Source organism: Mirounga angustirostris, unplaced genomic scaffold (genome assembly GCF_029215605.1).
Source record: "Mirounga angustirostris isolate CCGP_5_RB_7025 unplaced genomic scaffold, mMirAng1.0.hap1 SCAF_2, whole genome shotgun sequence".
Lineage (NCBI taxonomy): Eukaryota > Metazoa > Chordata > Mammalia > Carnivora > Phocidae > Mirounga > Mirounga angustirostris.
Genome location: NW_026991710.1, coordinates 84,891,529 through 84,916,130, shown reverse-complemented (window position 1 = coordinate 84,916,130; position 24,602 = coordinate 84,891,529). Strand labels below are relative to the sequence as shown.

At 38.9% G+C, this 24,602-nt stretch overlaps 1 protein-coding gene and 1 long non-coding RNA gene across 4 annotated transcripts in view; one reads left to right on the top strand and one right to left on the bottom strand.

Annotated features, from left to right (window-relative positions):
• Positions 1 to 288: 288 nt before the first annotated feature.
• On the bottom strand, positions 289 to 4,811 carry LOC129045935 (uncharacterized). The gene is made up of 3 exons (XR_008506438.2): positions 3,470 to 4,811; positions 2,160 to 2,235; positions 289 to 441 (listed from the first exon to the last, which is right to left on the bottom strand). It is a non-coding gene; the product is annotated as an uncharacterized LOC129045935 (long non-coding RNA).
• An 8,819-nt stretch (positions 4,812 to 13,630) lies between these two features.
• Positions 13,631 to 24,602, top strand: part of CENPE (centromere protein E) — an 89,150-nt gene continuing 78,178 nt past the window's right edge. For all 3 annotated transcript variants that reach the window (XM_064584922.1, XM_064584921.1, XM_064584920.1), the window contains exons 1-9: positions 13,631 to 13,778; positions 15,231 to 15,322; positions 18,045 to 18,134; positions 18,250 to 18,368; positions 19,276 to 19,395; positions 19,814 to 19,895; positions 20,052 to 20,119; positions 20,405 to 20,470; positions 24,272 to 24,323. In XM_064584922.1, the coding sequence (XP_064440992.1) occupies positions 13,723 to 13,778; positions 15,231 to 15,322; positions 18,045 to 18,134; positions 18,250 to 18,368; positions 19,276 to 19,395; positions 19,814 to 19,895; positions 20,052 to 20,119; positions 20,405 to 20,470; positions 24,272 to 24,323 (745 nt within the window). In that variant the 5' untranslated portion in view covers positions 13,631 to 13,722. The remainder of the gene's footprint in view (positions 13,779 to 15,230; positions 15,323 to 18,044; positions 18,135 to 18,249; positions 18,369 to 19,275; positions 19,396 to 19,813; positions 19,896 to 20,051; positions 20,120 to 20,404; positions 20,471 to 24,271; positions 24,324 to 24,602) is intronic.

Below are 24,602 nucleotides of genomic sequence, written 5' to 3'. Positions count from 1 at the left end.
TTAATGTTGTTCCCATGCATATATTTGCAAATGTATTTCAAAATAACTTTCAAAAACTAATGTAGTCATGCTTACAATACTTAAGAGAAACATACATAACAGTACGGTTAAACCAGGGTGTTTTACTGGTGAGCAAATCTTACACTTCACCAAATTAAATAAATATTTTATTTTAAAAGGTCAGTGTATCCTCTGGTACGAAGACATACACATTAAAGATTGTAAAAGTCAAAGAAGCAAAAAAAAAATACATGAAAATCGTAATCAAAACAATCATTCTTACCCACCATGCAAATGTAAAAGTATGTGCCCCACATGGTCATTTGTTCTGCTGATTACATATGCAATGCCCTTTGTGGATCCTGGAATGAAATGATGTGGTTCTCAATATTACTGGTATACATATATTCCAGAGATTACACTTCAGAGACAGCTCTAGGCCTGAAAAAAATTATGTTATTAGGTCCCATTCTAGTTACAGTATATCAATTAAACATTTTCAAGAAGACAGTTACTTCATGCATATTTTCAGCTACTTCTCTCAGTACAGAAAGAAGATGAAATTTGATAGGTGATAAGGAATATTCACTCAACAACTTTAGATAATTTTTTTAGAGTGATTCTTCTTTTTGTTATTTTATAGCCTTTTTTCTGAAATAGAGACTAATTCCTGAAGCAGGGTCCTGGAGAAGACTGAAGAGGACAAATTCAGGGAGTAAACAGAAGAATCTGCCTCAGTCTCTCAGAGGTGACAAACACCTCATTCTCTGGAAATGTGTGAAAATAGAATTCGTGGGATATGGGTCAATTGGAGCATAGTCTGTAAGGGTAGGAGAGCTGGGAGGTGAGACATCTTGCCTGGTTTCTCAGTAAGGATGAGGGTGGGACCCATGCATGAGGAGGGTGAGGGAGGTTTGGAACCGTCACTGAGGGAAAGAGGAAGGATGCTCATCAAGGACAAGGGAGGAAAAGTCAGCCAGCCCATGAAATTTTTATTATTGAGGCCTAGAAGTAGCAGCTTTAAGTGCAAGGCTTGCTTCCTGGCCAGAAAGAAGAGAATGGATTTTGGTGGACTACCGTATCCGTCTCGGCAGCACTGAGACTACCTGAGGTATCCTCTGCAAGCTGCATGGCTTTGCCCACACCCCCTCACTCATTCCTCTTCTATCTGACACACATCCAAACTCAATTTTAAAAGTTCCTCTTTTTATGAAGACATTATAGACTTACTGAAGCTGACAGGAATCCTAGAAATTCTCTCAGCCAATTTCCTCATTTTGTGGATGAGAAAATGGTAAATCACATAGATAAACGATTTTCTGGTGTTGTGGCATAGCCTATAAACGGTGGAGTTGGACTGACCCAGGTCACTGCTGCTTCCACACAAATCCCATGTAACCATGATTAAAAGGAAAAGGATACTATGTTTGTGATCATTACAAATAGTTATAGCAAAATTAAAGAAAAGACTTGTGCTTTGGAAATTAAACATTATATCTAGTAAAGAAAAAAGTATTCTTGTTGAAGATAATAGTATGGTACAAATATATATTGTAATTAATTTTATATGAAATGCATAAAATAAATGAGGACAGGGGAATAATTTGAATTGATGATTATTTCTAGTATCAGGAGCTTCTCTGAGTCCTAAAATGTGCGCCACATTCAAGAACTGCAAAACACTCAAGGCTATGCCATGCTTTTGGAAGATGTACAGTGCCCTCTGCAGCTTCAGCAGAAATAAACACAGTTTGGGCGGGGGGCGGGGGGAGGAACAGTAATTTAAACATCAACATGGAAGTGTGTGCAATTAACACGCCTCAAAAATTCACCTTACCTTCCAAAACTGAATGAAAATATATATGTAAAGATCACATTTTTAGCAAAGGGCACCACAGCATGTACAGCAGGTATTTTTGTAAAAAGATACGCAATATACGAAAAGAAATATATGTGCACATCTATAGATTAATTTGAGGATAACACTCTAGGAAATGGCAAAATTGCCTTTGGGATGACAATGGCACCCTGGGGATCAGATGTGCCAAGAAGGTTTATTTTTCACTGTGATTCTTCATGTACTACTTAAATGTTTTCATCATGTGCATGTATTAAACTTCCAGGTAAGAAAAAAATTAATCAATAAATGTTCTAAGTACCTTTTAGAAAGGATATGCATCCAAATCTTAAGCCACTCTCTCCAGAAGTTCTATAACTTCAGACAAGTTGTTCAATCTGTTAAAAAACAAATAAACAAACAAAAAGATCCAAAATAAAGTTATTTATGCCAAGCCTCACATCACCAAACTGAGACTTAATTACTGTTTCAGCTCTCCCAGAAATGGACTCCGTCAATCAGGAATCACCCAATCTGCACGAGTTCGGTAATATACTTGATAAACCCCTCCTATCCCTAAAGGAAAGAAACTTTTTAATAACTGACCTGCTTTTTTTTTGCCTAGTATGACTTTCTTATTCTCACTCCTTTCTGCCTATAAAAGTCTCATTTTGTACACCTCCTTGGGGCTCCTTTCTGTTACATTGAATGCTGCCCAATTCGAATCAATTTTTGCTCAAATAAACTTAAAATTTTTAATATGCCTCAGTTTATCTTTTAACAAATCTCTTTGCCTTCCCTGAACACTCAAATTAAAACATAGCTTCCTTCACTGTTTTATCTTGTTAGATACAGCCTAGCATCTTCACAATTTAAAGTAGTCTATACTAGTTAACCAAAACCAATCCTGGATGAGTAGACTATTTTACATAGAGTTTGTATCTATTAATTAATTTCTTAAAGTTGAGAGAAACAATATTCATTAATTAACATATTAATGATTATGAAATAGTATACAATGAAAGGTAGGTCTATTTTCTAACACACTCCTCCCCTCCAAGATTAGTTGTCCTCTGTGCAGCTTTCCAGAAATTATCTTAATAAGTACTTATGAAGTGATTGAATAAGCAATTTTTATTTTATTTTATTATGTTAATCACCATACATTACATCATTAGTTTTTGATGTAGTGATCCATGATTCATTGTTTGCGTATAACACCCAGTGCTCCATTCAGTACGTGCCCTCTTTAATACCCATCACCAGGCTAACCCATCCCCCTACCCCCATCCCCTCTAGAACCCTCAGTTTGTTTCTCAGAGTCCATAGTCTCTCATGGTTCGTCTCCCCCTCCGATTTCCCCCCCTTCATTTTTCCCTTCCTGCTATCTTCCTTTTTTTAATATATAATGTATTAGTTTCAGAGGTACAGGTCTATGATTCAACAGTCCTACACAATTCACAAAACACACCATAGCACATACCTTCCCCAATGTCTATCACCCAGCCACCCCCATCCCTCCCACCTCCCACCCCTCCAGCAACCCTCAGTTTATTTCTTGAGATTAATAATTCCTCATATCAGTGAGATCATATGATACATGACTTTCTCTGTTTGACTTATTTCGCTTACCATAATACCCTCCAGTTCCATCCACGTCGTTGGAAATGTCAAGATTTCGTTCCTTTTGATGGCTGCATAATATTCCATTGTATATATATACCACTTCTTCTTTATCCATTCATCTGTCGATGGACATCTTGGCTCTTTCCATAGTTTGGCTAATGTGGACATTCCTGCTATAAACATCAGGGTGCACATACCCCTTCAGATCCCTACATTTGTATCTTTAGGGTAAATACCCAGTAGTGCAATTGCTGGGTCATAGGGCAGCTCTATTTTCAACTTTTTGAGGAACCTCCATACTGTTTTCCAGAGTGGCTGCACCAGCTTGCATTCCCACCAACAGTGTAGGAGGGTTCCCCTTTCTCCATATCCCCACCAACATCTGTTGTTTCCTGACTTGTTAATTTTAGCCATTCTGACTGGTGTGAGGTGGTATCTCATTGAGGTTTTGATTGGGATTTCTGTGATGCCGAGCGATGTTGAGCACTTTTTCATGTGTCTGTTGGCCATTTGGATGTCTTCTTTGAAAAAATGTCTGTTCATGTCTTCTGCCCATTTCTTGATTGGATCATTTGTTCTTTGGCTGTGGGTTTGATGAGTTCTTCATAGATTTTGGATACTAGCCTTTTATCTGATATATTTGCAAATATCTTCTCCCATTCTGTCAGTTGTCTTTTGGTTTTGTTGACTGTTTCTTTGCTTTGCAAAAGCTTTTTATCTTGATGAAGTCCCAATAGTTCATTTTTGCCCTTGCTTCCCTTGCCTTTGGTGATGTTTCTAGGAAGAAGTTGCTGCGGCTGAGGTTGAAGAGGTTGCTGCCTGTGTTATCCTCAAGGTTTTTGATGGATTCTTGTCTCACATTTAGGTCTTTCAACCATTTTGAGTCTATTTTTGTGTGTGGTGTAAGGAAATGGTCCAGTTTCATTCTTCTGCATGTGGCTGTCCAATTTTCCCAACACCATTTGTTGAAGAGACTGTCTTTTTTCCACTGGACATTCCTTCCTGCTTTGTCGAAGGTAAGTTGACTATAGAGTTGAGAGTCCATTTCTGGGCTCTATGTTCTGTTCCATTGATCTATGTGTCTGTTTTTGTGCCAGTACCATACTGTCTTGATGATTACAGCTTTGTAATAGAGCTTGAAGTCCGGAATTGTGATGCCACCAGCTTTGCTTTTCTTTTTTAACATTCCGCTGGCTATTCGGGGTCTTTTCTGGTTCCATACAAATTTTAGGATTATTTGTTCCAATTCTTTGAAAAAAGTGGATGGCATTTTGATAGGGATTGCTTTCAATGTGTAGATTGCTCTAGGTAGCATTGACATCTTCACAATATTTGTTCTTCCAATCCATGAGTATGGAATGTTTTTCCATTTCTTTGTGTCTTCCTCATTTTCTTTCATGAGTATATAGAAGTTTTCTGAATACAGATTCTTTGACTCTTTGGTTAGATTTATTCCTAGGTATCTTATGGTTTTGGGTGCAATTGTAAATGGGATTGACTCCTTAATTTCTCTTTCTTCTGTCTTGATGGTGTATAGGAATGCCACTGATTTCTGTGCATTGATATTATATCCTGCCACTTTCCTGAATTCCTGTATGAGTTCTAGCAGTTTTGGGGTGGAGTCTTTTGGGTTCTCCACATAAAGTATCATATCATCTGCAAAGAGTGAGAGTTCGACTTCTTCTTTGCCAATTCAGATGCCTTTTATTTCTTTTTGTTGTCTGATTGCTGTGGCTAGGACTTCCAAAACTATGTTGAATAGCAGTGGTGATAGTGGACGTCCCTGCCGTGTTTCTGACCTTAGGGGGAAAGCTCTCAGTTTTTCCCCATTGAGAATGATATTAACTGTGGGTTTTTCATAGATGGCTTTTATGAGATTGAGGTATGTACCCTTTATTCCTATACTCTGAAGAGCTTTGATCAAGAAAGGATGCTGTACTTTGTCAAATGCTTTTTCTGCATCTATTGAGAGGATCATATGGTTCTTGTTCTTTCTTTTATTAATGTATTGCATCATATTGATTGATTTGCGGATGTTGAACCAACCTTGCAGCCCAAGGATAAACCCCACTTGGTCTTGGTGCATAATCCTTTTAATGTACTGTTGGATCCTATTGGCTAGTATTTTGGTGAGAATTTTTGCATCCATGTTCATCAAGGATATTGGTCTGTAATTCTCCTTTTTGATGGGGTCTTTGTCTGGTTTTGGGATCAAGGTAATGCTGGCCTCATAAAACAAGTTTGGAAGTTTTCCTTCCATTTCTATTTTTTGGAACAGTTTCAGAAAAATAGGTATTAATTCTTCTTGAAATGTTTGGTAGAATTCCCCTGGGAAGCCATCTGACCCTGGGCTTTTGTTTATTGGGAGATTTTTGATGACTGCTTCAATTTCCTTAGTGGTTATAGGTCTGTTCAGGTTTTCTATTTCTTCCTGGTTCAGTTTTGGTAGTTGATACATCTCTAGGAATGCATCCATTTCTTCCAGATTATCTAATTTGCTGGCATATAGGTGCTCATAATATGTTCTTGTAATTGTTTGTATTTCTTTGGTGTTGGTTGTTATCTCTCCTCTTTCATTCATGATTTTATTTATCTGGGTCATTTCTCTTTTCTTTTTGATAACTCTGGCCAGGGGTTTATCAATCTTGTTAATTCTTTCAAAGAACCAGCTCCTAGTTTCATTGATTTGTTCTACTGTTCTTTTGGTTTGTATTTCATTGATTTCTGCTCTGATCTTTATTATTTCTCTTCTCCTGCTGAGTTTAGGCTTTATTTGCTGTTCTTTCTCCAGCTCCTTTAGGTGTAGGGTTAGGTTGTGTATTTGAGACCTTTCTTGTTTCTTGAGAAAGGCTTGTACTGCTATATACTTTCCTCTCAGGACCACCTTTGCTGCATCCCAAAGATTTTGAACAGTTGTGTTTTCATTTTCATTTGTTTCTATGAATTTTTTAAATTCTTCTTTAATTTCCTGGTTGACCCATTCATTCTTCAGTAGGATGCTCTTTAGCCTCCATGTATTTGAGTTCTTTCCGACTTTCCTCTTGTGATTGAGTTCTAGATTCAAAGCATTGTGGTCTGAAAATAGGCAGGGAATGATCCCAATCTTTTGGTACAGGTTGAGACCTGATTTGTGACCTAGGATGTGATCTATTCTGGAGAATGTTCCATGGGCACTAGAGAAGAATGTGTATTCTGTTGCTTTGGGATGGAATGTTCTGAATGTATCTGTGAAGTCTATTTGGTCCAGTGTGTCATTTAAAGTCTTTATTTCCTTGTTGATCTTTTGCTTAGTGATCTGTCCCTTTCAGTGAGGGGGATGTTAAAGTCCCCCACTATTACTGTATTGTTTTCAATGTGTTTCTTTGCTTTTGTTATTAATTGGCTTATATAATTGGCTGCTGCCATGTTAGGGGCATAGATATTTACAATTATTATATCTTCTTGTCAGATAGACCCTCTAAGTAGGATATAGTGTCCTTCCTCATCTCTTATTACAGTCTTTGGTTTAAAATCTAATTTGTCTGTTATAAGAATTGCCACCCCACCTTTCTTTTGGTGTCCATTAGCATGGTAAATGGTTTTTCACCCCCTCACTTTCAATCTGGGGGTGTCTTTGGGTCTAAAATGAGTCTCTTGCCAACAGCGTGTCGATGGGTCTTGTTTTTTAATCCAATCTGATAGCCTGTGTCTTTTGATTGAGGCATTTAGCCCATTTACATTCAGGGTAACTATTGAAAGATAGGAATTTAGTGCCATTGTAAGGCCTGTAAGGTGACTGTTACTGTATATAGTCTGTGTTCCTCTCTGGTCTATGTTACTTTTAGGCTCTCTTTACTTAGAGGACCCCTTTCAATATTTCTTGTAGGGCTTGTTTCCTGTTTGTAAATTCCTTTAGTTTTTGTTTGTCCTGGAAGCTTTTTATCTCCTTCTATTTTCAATGACAGCCTAGCTGGATATAGTATTCTTAGCTGCATATTTTTCTCGTTTAGTGCTCTGAATATATCATGCCAGTCCTTTCTGGCCTGCCAGGTTTCTGTGGATAGGTCTGTTGCCAATCTAATGTTTCTACCATTGTAGGTTACAGATCTCTTCTCCTGAGCTGCTTTCAGGATTTTCTTTTTGTCTCTGAGACTTGTAAGTTTTACTATTAGATGTCGGGGTATCGACCTATTTTTATTGATTTTGAGAGGGGTTCTCTGTGCCTCCTGGATTTTGATGCCTGTTTCCTTCCCCAAATTAGGTAAGTTCTCTGCTATAATTTGCTCCAATATACCTTCTGCCCCTCTCTTTCTTCTCCTTCTGGGATCCCAATTATTCTAATATTGTTTTGTCTTATGGTATCACTTATCTCTTGAATTCTGCCCTCATAATCCAGTAGTTGTTTATTTCTCTTTTTCTCAGCTTCTTTATTTTCCATCATTTGGTCTTCTGTATCACTAATTTTCTCTTCTGCCTCATTTATCCTAGCAGTTAGAGCCTCCATTTCTGATTGCACCTCATTAATAGCCTTTTTTATTTTGACTTGGTTAGATTTTAGTTCTTTTATTTCCCCAGAAAGTGTTTCTCTAATATCTTCAATGCTTTTTTCAAGCTCAGCTAGTATCTTTAAAATCATCATTCTGAACTCTAGTTCCAACATCTTACTAATGTCCATATTGATTAGGTCCCTGGCAGTCAGTACTGCCTCTTGTTCTTTTTGTTGAGGTGATTTTTTCCATCTTGTCATTTTGTCCAGAGAACAGATGAATGAGAGAACAAAATGCTAACAGGGTAACAACAACCCCAGAAAAATATACACTAAACAAATCAGAAGAGACCTGAAACCTGGGGAAAAGAAAGGGAAAGAAAGAAAAAAAAAAAGATAAACAAACAAACAAACAACAACAAAAAACAGAATATTATCAAATATGATCAGGCTGGTGCATAGATCAGTGCTACATACTAGATTTGGGGCATATTTTGGTCTGTTAGAAGAAAGTGCCACCCAAAATTTTAAAGAAAGAAAAGCTTATATATGTACAAAAATGAGGGTAAATACAATGAAGGGATGGAATATGAGTGTAAAGTTGAAAATTATTAAAAATTTTATAAAAGGAATTGATAAGATAGGAAGTTGGTTGAAAAAAGAAAGAAGAGAAATTTAAAAAAAAGGGGGGGGGGAGAGAATGTTATCAGGCAGGAAACTAGAACAAAGCCATACACTAGAGATTTAGGGTATATTTTGGTCTGTTAGAAGAAACTGTATCCCAAAATTTTTAAAGAGAGAACATTATATATATATATATATATATATATATATATATATATATATATATATATACCAAAAATAAGGTTAACTACTATGAAGGGATAGAATATGACTCTAAAAATGAAAAACAAAAAAGATATTTTAAAAAAGGGATTGATAAGATGTTGGTTGAAAAAGGGAAAAGAAAAATTAAAAAAAAAAAGTCAAAAAAAATTAACTTTGAAAGACTAAAGAATCATGGGAAAAAAGCCATGAATTCTATGTGCAGTATTCCCCTAGAGCTGGAGTTCCGCCATTCTCATTGATCGGTAAACTTGGTCTTGGCTGGCTGTTCTCGCTGTTCTTCTAGGGGAGGGCCCTGTTGCTGTGGTTCCCAAATGTCTTTGCCGGAGGCAGAATTGTCCCGCCCTTGCTGGGTCCGGGCTAAGTAATCTGCTTGGGTTTGCTCTCAGGAGCTTTTGTTCCCTGCGAGCTTTCCATACAGCTTTGGAGGACAAGAGTGAGAATGGCAGCCTCCCAATCTCTGCCCTGGAGGAGCCAAGAACTTGTGGCCCCACTCCTCAGTGAGCCCCCAGAGAAAAGCAGTCAGTCACTGGTGTTCCCCGGTCTCCGGCCGCACTCCATGCTCACCTGGCCTGTGACTGAGCATTTCTATCTCTGGCACCTGACTCGGTGTGGAGTCTCCAAACCCAGCAGATCCCTGCAGTGCGTTCCTGCACCACTCCTCCTGGGGGGAGGAAGGGGAGTCTCCCCGGATCTGCCACTTGTTGGGTCCCTGCTGGAGGAGCAGTGGCCCGACTGTGCCGCGGATCAAGGTTTATGGCAACCCCAAGCTGAGAGCCTGCGCCTGGGCTCCGCCTCTGCAGCCGGCTTCCCTGCTCCGTTACCTGGGAGCTCTGCCGCACTCAGGCACCCCCGGTCTTTCTGTGACCCCGAGGGTCCTGAAACCACACTGTCCCGCAAGGGTTCCACACACCCCCCCCTTAGCCACTGAAGCGACATCCCTCAGTGGAGCTGACTTCTAAAAGTTCTGATTCTGTGCTCGGCGGCTCTATCACCTGCCAGAAGTGGCCAATGGAGGCCCCCTCCCCCGCCATCTATCCTCCCGAATATCGCCTCAGATTCACTTCTCCACACGTCCTACCTTCCAGAAAGTGGTTGCTTCTCTGTTCAGACAGTTGCTGCTATTCTTTTCTTCAATCTCCTGTTGAGTTCGTAGGTGTTCAGAATGGTTTGATCCCTACCCAGCTGAATTCCTGAGACCAGATGAAATCCAGGTCTCCTACTCCTCCGCCATCTTGCTCCTCCCCCTCCTGAATAAGCAATTTTGTAATTGAATGTTTCCTAGACACTAAATCTCTTTCTAGGTAGAGGGGGTAAGTGATAAACAAAAAAGAAGTTGCTAACCTCATAGAGCTGACACTCTAGTGGGAGGAGACAAATAATACGTACATAAATTGATACATACATACATACCATTTCTGAAAGTTGTAAGTCATCTTTTAAAAGAAGAGTAAAGAAAGAAGTTGCAGACAAGAGAGTTGCTATTTTATAGAGAGAGAGAGAGTTCTGAGAAGGTGAGCTCTGAGCAGATACCACATTTAACTATGGAAGAAGGAAAACATGGATATCTACGGTAAGAGCCTACCAGGCAGAGAACAGCCAGTGCAAAGGCCTTTAGATGGTGCCTGTCCAGTATTTAAGAAACTGTCAAGAGACCACTGTGGCTGTAGTGGAGACAGCAAAGGAAGAGAGTAGTAGAGGGTAAGGCCAGATGGATAACAAGGGACAATATCATGTCAGGGAAACGGCTGAGACTAGGGTCTTATTTTGAGAAAAATCAGGGTTGGGGGTGGCACTGGGGGTCTTAAGAGAAATTAATATGACCTAACATATCTTTAAAGATTCACTCAAATTGCTGTGTTGTGAATAAACTGGTAGTGGGGTGGGCATAGGTAGACACATGGAGATGAGTTCGGTGAGAGATAAGGGTATTTTGGACCTGATAGGTAGCAGAAGTTGTGATAAATGGTCATATTCTAGAATATTCTCAAGGTAGCCCCAACAGAATTTTCAGGCACACCAAATTTGAGAGAAAAGAGGTAGTTGTCTGGGTAACTGGAAGGGTGGACTTGCCATCAACTGAGAGGTGGAAAACTGCAGATCCACTAGGTTTTGAGGAGAAGATCACGAATTTGGTATTAGACATTTTAAGTTTGCAATATCTGTTAGATATCCAAGATGGAAGAAATTAAGGCATATGTTTGCTAAAGACCAGTCTATTAGAGAAGGGGACATGAGGACATCAGACAGAGAGAAGTTAAGCAGGAAGGGGCAGGATCTAATGCAAACATGGAGAAATTTTCAGAGTGGAGGACAGACAGTTGTTACAATCTGGAAGATGAGGTAAATGGGCACAGACAAGTAGGTGGGTAACCAGGTTGGCAGGAATCAGTGTAAAGTTTCTGCTAGCTGCTTCTATTTTCATAGTGAAGTAGAAAAGAAAATCTTGTTTCAGTAAATTAGTGAATCCCTTTCTATTCTCCTGCTTAAAACCTTCCATCGACTTTCCCTCACCATTGGAATAACAGCCAAACATTTTATCACAGCCCACAAGGCCGCACAGGACCTGGCTCTCACCCACTTCTCTCCATTGCCTAAAATGTTTCAGCCACAGGGGTCTTATTTTCATGCCTCAGACATGTACAAGACAAACTCAGACAAGCCTTGGGTTCTCTGACTGGGACCCTCTGTCTGGGACAAGTAAAAGAGGTACCCTACCCTCCCAAGTTTGGTTAATTCTTATCATATAGGTCTCACCTCAGGAGTCCCCTCCTCAGGCCTTTCTTGAGCATCCCATCTAAAGTGGCACCTCCTCTTATCAAAAGTTATTTTACGTACATGTTATTGTCCACTTCTTCCCACAAATGTGTTTCATGAGAAACTAGCACCCCCAGCCCACCCCTACTTTCTCGTTCTCTCTCCTCGACCTGCTGTTAACTTTTCTTCTCAATACTCATCACCACTGTATATTTGGGCGTTATCCATGTCCCATAAGAGAGTAATAGCTACATCTGGCACACGGTAGGTGCTCATGAGTATTTCCTGATGATCATATTTTATAAAATTAAATGAAAAAATGCATGTAGAGCATACAACAGAGCAGTTGGCACGTAGTAAATCTCAATAAATGTTAGCTGCTACGATGATGACAACAAAGACTAGCATGGCAATAATCACAAGCACAACTATGAAAGGCAAATCCTCTGTGCCCTTGAACCCATCCCCTTTCTGTTGTCAGAGACTTTCTCTCATTAACTGTACGTTCCTTCTTCCTCTTTACAAGCTCCTTCCCTTCCACTAAATATGTGCAATATTTTACTACCATTTTTAAGAAATCAGTCAAAAATATACTTTTCTTAACACTGTCTTATCTAATTAGGCACAGCCAAGTATCATCTCAGTGTAGCCATAAAAAAGGAGTAGTCTATACTAGCTCACAGCTGGTTAAGCAAATCTTGAATGATCAAACTCATTGTTATTTACTGTTTTTTTCTATTAACTAGTTTCTTCAAGTTGAACAAAACTACTTAATATTTGCATGGTTAAAATATTAATAGTTATAAAATGCTATACAATGGAAGGTAAATCTATTAATCTAACTCAGTCCTCCCACTCCAAGGAAATCAGGTATATTCTGTGTATCTTTCCAGAAATTATGTATGCATATCCAGACATATAAATATCTTTTGAAATATCAAACAGGATCATATTGTGCACACAATTCCACACCTTGGGTTTCTTTCAGTTAATGAAACACTTTGAATGGCTTTCTAAAGTTCACATTAAGAGCTATATTATTCTTTGTACTGGCTACCTATCATTTCATTGTACTGATAAAATGCCATCTATTTAACTAGTCTCATATTTATTATTTGTCAGCATTTAACATGTTTTCAGCCATTTGCTATTGTAAACAATGCTGCAACCCATATACATATATCCTTGCACAGTCCTTCAAATATGTGTAAATAAAATCTTAAAAGCAGAATTGCCTGCATAAAAGGCACGGGCCTTCAGTTTTTTACTGATATTGCCAAATTACCTTCTAAAATAGTTTTATTAAATCACCAGAATTTTCTACTCCTCTAAATAATAAAGTTATTAGTAACTGCAGATTTTTGGTGAGGGAAAGGGAATAATTCCTGAAGCTCCTTAAATCAACTAAGAAAGGGAATGAAATCACTCCTAAAGAAAATGTTAACACTTTACCATGATACATATTTTTAAAAAAGGAAACAGCGCTATTTCTGGGAAAGCATTATTTTCCCACTTTTGCTAATAAAAGTTCACCTCACTACTCAGAGTTTTTCCAGTCCTCAGTAATTCTTTTTCTAAAACAACCTCTTAGGAACTCACAGCCAACGGAAACAGGGGTTGAAAGGAAAAGGAAAACATAAAACTCAGTTTCTAAGGAGCACAACAAGATTCTTAAGTTTCCGAGCAGTGCAGTGACTTTAAATTCTTACCGTTAGAGATGTTTTTAATTAAAAAAAAAAAAAAAAAACTGTTAGTGGCTTCTTTAAAGGTTTCAACTCTTGCTGGTGAAAAAAAACAGTTCTCTGCCTTATTTTTCCTACAGATTGCCAACTCTTTTAGGGTGAGGTGGAGGACGCAGTTTGTAAACGGCTGCCTGCATTGCAGGCGCTTGCAGCGGATAATAGTTGTCAGAACAGCCGCGCTCCGCCTGCATCCCGCAGCCGCTCTCTGTGCCTCCCTACCCGGCTCTCCTCCGCATCCTTTAACCTCCCCCCTTTATCTGTGGACGCGCCGCCGGCCTCGCGCCCCCGCGCTGCGCTCAGTGGAACAATCCGTGACGTCATGAGGCCGCGGCTCAATCGGACGCGGCGCTTGGGAAATTTTAAACTTAAAGGCGGGGCGGCCCGTGCGCTCTGAGGCCGGGAAGAAGGTAGAGCGTCTGCGCCAGTTCTCTGCGGTCTAGCCTGGCAGGATGGCAGAGGAAGGGGCTGTCGCGGTCTGCGTGCGGGTCCGGCCGCTCAACAACAGGTAGGTAGGCCAGACCGAGACCAGGACCCCGTGGGGCCTCCGGTCCGGGCCTGAGCCGGAGAGTCCCCGCTGCTCCTTCCCGGTTCCCCTGCTTGGTATCTCCGCCCCTTACCGGTTTTGTGTCCCTATCTGTAAGTGACGGAGAAGGATCGGAGGCTCTAGAAGATACTTTGCATATGTAGGAGTCTCTTAAACGTTTAACTCAGGCTGGCAAACGTTAAAGACCTTGACGCCGGCCCTGCACTGCCTTTCTCCATCTGAGCCCCCCCACCCCACCCCATTCCTTAAAGGAAGTCGTATCGGTAATTCTTACAGGCACTCATCACAGTCGGTCATTTTGCACTTAACTGCCTCTCCCTCTTCACTGTATATTCCTTGAGAGCAAGGACTAGTCTGTCTTGCTGCCTTGTATGCCTAGGCACTCAAGATTTCATTCAATGACTGAATTCAACATCCAGAACGTTGCATGGCTGATATTTATTAATCGTGATTTTTTTTTTTTTTTTTTAGTACAGTGTACAGTACTAAACAGACACTACCATCCTTGCCCCTGTCGGATCCACATTCTAGAGCAGACAGGAAAAAAAGTAAAAAATATAGAATGTTAAGTTGACATAATGTTACGGAAGTAATAAATGCTATAGAGAAAAAGCAGAAGGGGGAAGAAATGAAGTCTTTGCTTCTCTAGTCTCTAGCACTCACTCCAGAATACTAATATATTTTGTGTTTGAGAAATAATTGTTAAATATCACAAGGTGTTTAATAAATGACAATATCAAAATGAGGAATTTCCTATATTTAAAGGGCTCATTATCTAATGCATTAGAAGACAGTTACATAAACCATTACAATACATGGTAACAAGTGTTATGATAGGTGGAGAGTGTTTGCTAGAGGAGTCATTAACCCCTCTGAGATGACACCAGGGACAAGGCTGGTGTCAGAATGAAAGAATAGTTAAATTACTTAATGGAAAGGTAAGTCAAGGTATTCCAGACACAGAGGGGCTGCATTTCTTATTTTGAAAGAGACAGGTAGCCGTATGGAGTTAGATATATGTTGGAATTTAGAGCAAGATAACGTTGAAGAGAGAAATAAACATGATCCAAGTCTAGTGTGCCATATTAAGAATTTCAGATGGTTTTTTAAAGTTTTGAGCAAGAGGGACATAATCAGAGTTGCATTTTGAACGTATCTTTTCAGCAACCAGTACTGGGTAGGCGGGTGGAAATGAAGAACTTTACAAGGAAATTCCCATGAGAAGGCAGGAGATCACTGACCCCCCACTTAAAAGTGTTGACCCCTCAAAGGCAGATTTTCCAAATTTCTAATATATAGTATAAGTCAATATTGTCCTTTAAAATATTCTTCAGAAGATGGAATCTTTTATCTGTCATATAACATGACTTCCATGACCAGTTATACTAAAATGCAGTGTTTTTATTCTTTCAGAGAAGAAGCTCTTGGAGGAGATACCCAAGTTTACTGGAAAACTGACAATAATGCTATTTATCAAGTTGATGGCAGTAAATCCTTCAATTTTGGTAGGTTTATAATAGCATCAAAAATTAATCTGTTACCCTTTTCCTATTAGGAGTATAAAAGTCTTATCAATAATACTGGATTTGTCATTAAAGATCAGACTAAGCCTTCTATAAACTGCTTCAGTGGAAACTTTAAAAAATTGTTCATCCATCATGTATGATAAGTAAGATAATAAATTGATATTTAAAATGAAGTTATAGGGCGCCTGGGTGGCTCAGTTGGTTAAGCGACTGCCTTCGGCTCAGGTCATGATCCTGGAGTCCCGGGATCGAGTCCCTCATCGGGCTCCTTGCCCGGCGAGGAGTCTGCTTCTCCCTCTGACCCTCCCCCCCTCATGCTTTCTCTCTCTCTCAAATAAATAAATAAAATCTTTAAAAAAAAATAAAATAAAATGAAGTTATAGGGGCACCTGGGTGGCTCAGTCAGTTAAGCATCTGCCTTTGGCTCAGGTCATGATCCCGGAGTTCTGGGATCAAGCCCTACATCGGGCTCCCTGCTCAGCAGGGAGTCTTCTTGTCCCTCAGCAGGGTGCCCCTCACCTTGCTTGTGCTGTCTGTCTCTCTCTCAAATAAATAAATAAAATCTTAAAAAAAAAACCAAATAATAAATAAAATGAAGTTATAGTTATAGTGTCATATGGTTGAAACTAATACTTCTTCCTCTTATTCATTAGTTTATTTGTGGCCTAAAACCCCATAAGCCTAAAATATGTTGCTTAATGTCAAGTCATCTTTAAGATCTTTCTTTCAGGTTAGTATATATTTTCCACCATTATTTTTTTTTTTTATTTTATTATGGTGTGTTAATCACCATACATTACATCATTAGTTTTTGATATAGTGTTCCATGATTCATTGTTTGCGTATAACACCCAGTGCTCCATTCAGTATGTGCCCTCTTTAATACCCATCACCAGGCTAACGCATCTCCCCACCCCGCTCCCCTCTAGAACCCTCAGTTTGTTTCTCAGAGTCCATAGTCTCTCATGGTTCATCTTTTAAGAAAATTCTTTAAAGAATAAATAGTAAAGATATTCCTAGTTTGTGTGCTGGAATAGAGCAGAGACCTACCCCAGCTTTTGTGAAACTTACATGGTGAGAGAGCCTTTAAACGAGTAATCACATTTGTGTTGACATATGCTTTGTGAGAGTTTATAGCGGATCTAACTGGTCTATGTGTCTAAAAGGATACCAGTGACACTGGGACCTGCAGGATGAGTGAGAGCTAATTAGGACACAGGGACATGCAGACCCTAAAGGTTGACTAGGCTGATTTGTGTGTTGATTTAATATGGATGTACTGCTGACAATGTGCCAGACACAGTTCTAAGCATGTCATACAGATTAACTCATTAATCCTCCTAACAAGCTTATACTGTAGGTACCTTTCTATTTCATTGATGAACTGAAATAGGCCTGGAGTCATACAGCCAGCAAATGGAAGAGTCAAACTCCAAATCCAGCCACACTAGCATGCTGCCACTTAGGCACCTCAGGACAACAGTGAGGTCCTCTCCACAACTTGAGGAGTAAGAATGGCTAGGTTGTTGAACTAGCATTAAACTAGAAAGCCATCATAAAAGGTTTTGGAGCAAAGATCTATAGAAGAGGAAACAATTTCTGGTAAAGGACTGTTTTAGAGCATTAACATAAGTTTTAAAAAGGTAAAACAATATATCCCAGAGATTATAAAACCAAGAGTGAGGGATACACAAGCATTCAGACACATGATCTGTAGGTTCTCAGTAGCTATGTATGCCCATAGAAGATTTAGATTTATCCATCCATCTAAAGCAAATGGCATGAAGATTTGAATCATCCTACCATCTCTCCTTGCTCTGAAATCATAACCCCTAAGCAGCCTTCAGATGGCACTCTTGGTTCCATTTAGTTCTGCAAACAGAGCAGATGTATGGTCAGAATGCAAGCAGTCTGACCACTGAATTTCTTGTTGCAGGTGGATAAATTTCCTTCCTGATTTACAAATCCATTTCTTATGAGATTTTTACTATGAGGCCACCATTGAAAGAGTAGTCCATTTTTAATGTGCTAATTATGCTAACAAAAGCAGAGAACCACATCCTAGACTAGTGAACTCATCAGCACAAATGCTACTGTAAACCCAGCCTCCTTTAGCAGCCAGCCAGCTAGTCATTCCCTGTAACCTTTCAGCTTTGTTCAGGTCTCCTTTTCCATATATGTGCATTTCTTAGTTTGAGCTAGGCCTTCTTGTCAAATATGTTATAAACTTTAAAATTTCTCAAAGCATAGTAATAGTTCACATTTCCTAAGTATTAACCATATGTTCATGGTAATTCTATGAGGAAGAGAATACATATCCATTTTACAGATTAGGTAATTGAGGCACAGAGACATCAATCTCCTTGCCCAAAGTCACACAACTTATAAGTGGTAGAACCAGATTTGCAGATAGTCTGATTCTATACGTCTGAATTCAGCCACTATGCCCTACTGCCTCTTAAAAGCACATAGAATAGTTGAGAAGTCTGACTTGTATTTTTTCTTTGTGAGGACCAACACATCTCACCTTATAGAGAAGTATATTTTCAAAGGACCAATAAGTTGAAGAGAATATTGTGTCCTAAATATTTTATCTTACCATATCCTGACAATTTTATTTCTTTGGACAACTACTAAGAAAGAAAACAAAGTTCATTTGTTTGATTTAACCTCTGTGTTTATGTGTGTGGTTTTTTTTTAGATCGTGTCTTTCACAGTAATGAAACTACTAAAAATGTGTATGAAGAAATAGCAGTACCAATCATAGATTCTGCCATACAAGGCTACAATGGTTTGTATTCGCTGTAGAGATATTTTAGTATTGGTTCTCTTTTCAATTATTGATAGTTTTACACCCTATAGATTCATTTTTAATCTTTGCATGTGTGGGTGTTTTGTTTTTACAGGTACCATATTTGCCTATGGTCAGACTGCTTCAGGAAAAACATACACCATGATGGGTTCAGAGGATTATTTGGGAGTAATACCCAGGGCAATTCATGACATTTTCCAGAAAATTAAAAAGGTAAATACCTTCGTTAAATTTCTGGTACATACAGGTAAAAGTAGTAATAGTCTCTTGTAACAATGACAGAAAGTAGGTTTATAGTTATATCTTCATTAGCCATGGGTAAAGAAGGCATAACATAGATTAACTTTTTCCCTCACAGACTTACTTTGTAGAGCTTAAAGTTCTTTCAGTCTTCCCCTTGAATCCTGAAACAGCACTAATCACACCAAAAAGTGGGTGTTAAGGAACAGGAAAATCTTTCAAGACTGCTTAGCTCCTCCTTGCCTTTGTTTACCTACAAGTGATTATTAAGGAGCAGAGAAAAGTAGAGGTAGAGAAGAGGCCAGAATAAGCAACCTAACTAAGAGTTGGGTTTTTTTGTTTTTTTGTTTTTTTTAAAGATTTTATTTATCTATTTGACAGAGAGAGAGACAGCTAGAGAGGGAACACAAGCAGGGGGAGTGGGAGAGGGAGAAGCAGGCCTCCCGCCGAGCAGGGAGCCCGATGCGGGGCTCGATCCCAGGACCCCAGAATCATGACCTGAGCCGAAGGCAGGCGCTTAACGACTGAGCCAACCAGGCGCCCCAGAGTTGGTTTTAAGTTTATTTTTTCATTACTGTTTTAATGATTTTTAATGTCCTTATTTGACCATTCATTGGTAGGGTTTTATTTTGAGTTTAGAGAGTTGGACTGGGTGCTCTCCTCATTATTTGATACTATACTTTTCATTATTCCTGAAGCATATTTTTATATTTTGTGTTTATCATCAATATAAAACCATATGAGGTTTTGTTTCTTGTTTGCTTTGCAAAGATAATTTCTCAGAATATTTTAATATTTAATATTAGCACATAGGTATTCAATATTAGGTTTTCACAAATGGATGATCTCTGATGTTTTTACACTTTTTTTTTTCTTCCAGTTTCCTGACAGGGAATTTCTCTTACGTGTGTCTTACATGGAGATATATAATGAAACCATTACAGACTTACTCTGTGACACTCAAAAAATGAAGCCTTTAATAATTCGGGAAGACTTCAATGTGAGTAACAGAGTTGAAGTAGCTCTAAAAATAGACTTGCTTATTGGGGTTATTATTCTTGAACATTTCCCTTTAATTTCTATATTTTTCAAACTGTCTCCTGTTTGTATGGTTTATTTTTTCTTAAGTGTTTATAGAGACAGCATATGAGCAATATGTATAGTTCTTAAACATTGACAGCTATTATATTTTGGTATGAGTGCCTTAAAAAAGAGCAAGATGGAAGTATCAGGTTAGAATTTGCTGTGCTTTGGTATAGGAAATAAATTGTACATATTATAGGTTTACTTGTTATTTTCATACATTTTCCACTTGTAACTTCCACAAATGAATTCTGTAATAGTTGACACCTTCTTTTTGAGATTCACACTTTTTAGTGACTTCTTCTCTACTCTTCTCATAATTAAACTTGTTTCAGAGGAATGTGTATGTGGCTGATCTCACAGAAGAAGTTGTTTATACATCAGAAATGGCTTTGAAGTGGATCACAAAAGGAGAAAGTAAGACTTTATGCTGTATTTCCCCAAAACACTTGTAAAAACTACTCAGTTAAATGTATTTGGCTTCAAATCACACTTTTCACTCTTAAAAATAAAAGTTAATGTTTTTCTTTGGATTTTAATGTATACAGCTGAAATACGACTTACTTTTTACAGAGAATAGACATTATGGAATTACAAAAATGAATCAAAGAAGCAGTCGCTCTCATACTATTTTTAGGATGGTAGGTAACTCTCTGTTTGACCTTTCCAATTAAAAATGCACTAATTTGGGGAACCTGGGTGGCTCAGTCGTTAAGCGCCTGCCTTCAGCTCAGGTCATGATCTCAGGGTCCTGGGATGGAGCCCCACATCGGGCTCCCTGCTCAGCGGGAAGCCTGCTTCTCCCTCCCCAACTCCCCCTGCTTGTGTTCCCTCTCTTGCTATGTCTCTGTCTGTCAAATAAATAAATAAAATCTTAAAAAAAAAAAAAATGCACTAATTTTTTACAAGTTTTCTTTTCTGTCTAGATTTTGGAAAGTAGAGAGAAAGGGGAACCTTCCAATTTTGAAGGATCTGTCAAAGTGTCCCATTTGGTGAGTATTGATGGACCATGGTACTGTACTGTATGGGCCAAAGCATAATTTAATTTGGCTGCTGGATGTTTGGTTTCATAAGAATTGTTAACTGAACTAAACAGGCAAAATCATGTATAAATTGGTAGTTTAGTCTCATTTGTAGACATGAGATTACTAGCTAAAACATAGGAAGAATTCAGAGGGTCTTTCTTCCTGTTATGTTATGGTTGCCTCTCCTAAAATTTAGATGGAAGGACTTTTCCTAACCAGAGTTCTTGGGGGGGAGGCTTTCCATATGAATTTAAGAGTTAGAGTGTTCTTGGAATGGGGTGGGGGCCGTTCAGTTTTGTTATTGTTGTTTTTGTTTTGTCTCAGCCAATAGAATTGAGACCATGGGATCAACAAAAACTAGCTGGGACTGTTAAATAGTAAATCACATTATTCAAGTATATTCTTAAATATAATAAGGAAATGTTTTATATTATAAACATAGTGTTTTAGACTATAAATCCCTTGAAGGGAAGAGTGATATCTTACTCATCTTTATAGCCTCAACACATTATGCATAGTTTATGTTCAATACCTGTTTGTTAAATAGTGAATATATACATTATGCAAACTTTCCTTTCTCCACATAAATAAACCTCCCATTTCCTTCTTGCTGTACTATATCATTTCTCTCTCATTTTCTGTGCTTCCTTCCTGTTCCTTGCCAATATTCTCTGTCTTCACGGTCTAAATTTTTTAGCTTCATCTAGGATATGACTGAAGATTATCTATTTGATTTGAAAACTTCAGGGAAAAAATAATAAATCTATAATATGTTTTTTCACTTTCAGATTTGAAAAATCAGTCTTAATTAAATATCTAATTCAGTTCACCTCAGTTACTTTACTGTACCAGCATAAAATTTATTTTAGTATACTGGTCTTGCTTTGATTTAGCAACAACAAAAACACAAAACCTAACTTCTGTTTTGTTTTCTAAACCCAGTCTGTGATATTTCACTACAATTTTAACGTTTCTCTTAATAATTTAGTTTTAATACTCTTGACATATTCAGTGATCCATTTGGTGACTTTTTCCATATTCTTTGATGCTCTATCATCTAGGGACTATAGATACCATCTGGCTCAACCCTTCACCTTCCGACTTACTCTAAGTATCTTCTTGGAAAGAAGTCTTCCCCAAAAAAGTCATTTTCTGGCTCTTTGGAAGTGGCCTTTATTTATTATATTTTTTCAGTGTCTTTTGATCTTTCTGGTTCATAATATCTAGCTTCTTTCAGTTCTGCTCCTTCTCTATATCCTTTGTGGCTTCTTTTTCCTACCCTCCTATCAAAAACATAGGAGTGTTGTGGCCTTTCTTACTTCCTATGTTTGCCCCCAGACATTCTGTTATCATTTCTGTGTTGATGATAGTCAGACATTTATTTTATCTAGAGTCTCTGAGTTCTAATTCATGTCTTTGTAAAGGTGATTATAATTATGTGTCCCACTGTTATTTCAAACTTCATTGTGTCTAAAACAAAATTAATTTCTTCCTATCATAGTGAATATTCCTTCTTTCCAGTAGTACCAGTGTTATCCTGGTCACTTAGGTCAGACCCAAGTCAATTCTACCTCATCTTTTTCTGCCTTCCCCTTTTGTCCAGTCATTAATATTTCCTATTCAACATTCCCATGGGTGTCACACTCATTTAGGTTCTCATCTCTTGAATTACTGTATCATTCTCCTAGACCTGGCCCCAAGACTCTGGTCTTCCTTTCTGCAGTCTGTTTGCAGATTTCCAGTTTTTCTAATGTTACTAAGTACAGCTCGTGTTGTGTCTCCAACTTTAACCAACCTAACTTCACTTCCTTCTACTCCACGTGAGCTCCTCTCTTATAGATGCATTGGGCCTCTTGGTGTCTTTGAACACTGATACTTGTTCCCATCTTTATTCCTTAATTCATGCTGCCTTTCTCGCCATTTTGCCCCTTTATTATGTATCTAGGTCTTCTGTAATAAAGATACCATACAAGAAAGATTAGACTTTGAGTATTTTAGAGAAAGTAGTATCTAGATAGAACATAATTAAAGCAGGAGTACATAAGTACTGCCCATCCCTGAAAGTGTCCACAGAGGGACAGAATTTAAATCTCTGAATTTGTTTTAATGCATTAAGAATATTTGCTGAGCCTTCATCATGTTCTGAGCATAGTACGGCTCTGAGATTAAAAGAATAAAGACATCCCTCCACCACTTACTGTCTCCACGGCTACCTCCCTAGCCCAGGCCACCATCACCTCTCAGTCAGATTCCTGCAGGAGCCTCCTGACTGGACTCCCTGCTACCACTCTTGCCCCTCTCCAGTCCAGGGACCAGAAAGTTAAATCAAGATATGACTGTCGGGGCGCCTGGGTGGCTCAGTTGGTTAAGCGACTGCCTTCGGCTCAGGTCATGATCCTGGAGTCCCGGGATCGAGTCCCCGCATCGGGCTCCCTGCTCAGCAGGGAGTCTGCTTCTCCCTCTGACCCTCCCCCCTCTCATGCTCTCTCTATCTCATTCTCTCTCTCAAATAAATAAATAAAATCTTTAAAAAAAAAAAAAAAGATATGACTGTCACTGTCTTGCTTAAACCCTTTCCCGTCGCATTTAGAAAATCCAGAGCTCTTACTCCTTACAGTGCCCTGCACAGTCTGACCCCTATCTACTTCTCTTACCCTATATTGTCCCATCTCTACTTCACCAACTCTGCCATGCTGCCCTTTCTATTTTTTGAATATACCAAGCTCATTTCTGCTTTGTGACTGGGTGTACAGGCTATTCTTTCTACCTAGAGTATGGTTCCCTTGATCTTTGCATGGCTGGCCCCTCTTCCCTGTCATTCCCGATCCTAGCTTAATGGGAGGCCTTTCCTACCACCTGGTCTGAAGCACCTGCTCTGTACCTTCCTCTTTCCACTTCGGACACTCTACTTAAATTACCTATATTACACTTACCATGATGTGTTTCTTATGTGTCTTTTTCTCATTTCCCATGAATGTCCTTCTCTCCCCATCCTGCCCCATGTGGAATAAAAGCTCTGTGAGAGCAGAGAACTTATTTGTCTGGTTCACTGTCATATCCCTAGCACCTAACACACTGCCTGGAGCACGACGGGCAGTCACTTTTTTGTCAATAATATTTGTGAAATGAAGAGGCCCATGCTTTTAAAGATGCTACAGTGTAGTCATAGACACAAATGACTAGCTCAGCACAGGAAAGAATAAGTCGTATCTTTAAAGACCGCTGGGTACATGATTGAAAGAGCAGTTCATTCAAGGTGTGGGAGAGGACGGATAAAGGTGGCAAAGTTTTACTAGGGAGGTAACAATCGTCTTTGGTCCTGAATAAGGAATAGGGGCAGACTTGAACATTAGGACTGATTAAACAAAGGGAATGTCGAAAGGTAGCTCTTGGAAGCATAGAAATACGTGAGGCATTTAGGGCAAAGCGAGTAGGTCAGCTAGAATTCTGAGTGAGTAATGGGTGGATTTACAGCTGGAGCAACACAAGTGCCAAATTGTAAAGTATCATATTCACCAGTAACGTTTTGAACTTTGTGTAGGAAATGGAGAAGCTATTCTGACAGCATTATGGAGGATATATTATAAAGAAGGAACAAGGTATATAGATCAATCTGACTCAGAAAGGGGAAAGCCTAAACAGTGGAATGAAAGACAAGCATCCAAATGGAGTATGCAAATAGACTGTGTGTTAAAAATTGTTTTCAATAGTTGGGTTTTTTTAGTTCAAGTTACCCTTCCTAAAAGTTTATTTTCATCTATCTTACAGAATTTGGTTGACCTTGCAGGCAGTGAAAGAGCTGCTCAAACAGGCGCTGAAGGTAATGGAAACTCATAAATGTATTGGTCTCAATGTCATCTTGTTCTTTTACAGAATAAAAAAAAAGTGCTACCTTGCACTTTAGAAACTAATAAAGATAGTAATTTTGTGATGAAAGTCCTTAACATAAAAAGCAGCATCTGGAGGCACCTGGGTGGCTCAGTCAGTTGGGTGTCCAACTTTGGATTTCGGTTTAGGTCATGATCTCATGGTTGTGATATCAAGCCTTGTGTTAGGCTCCCACTGGGCATGGAGCCTGCTTGAGATTTTCTCTCTCCCT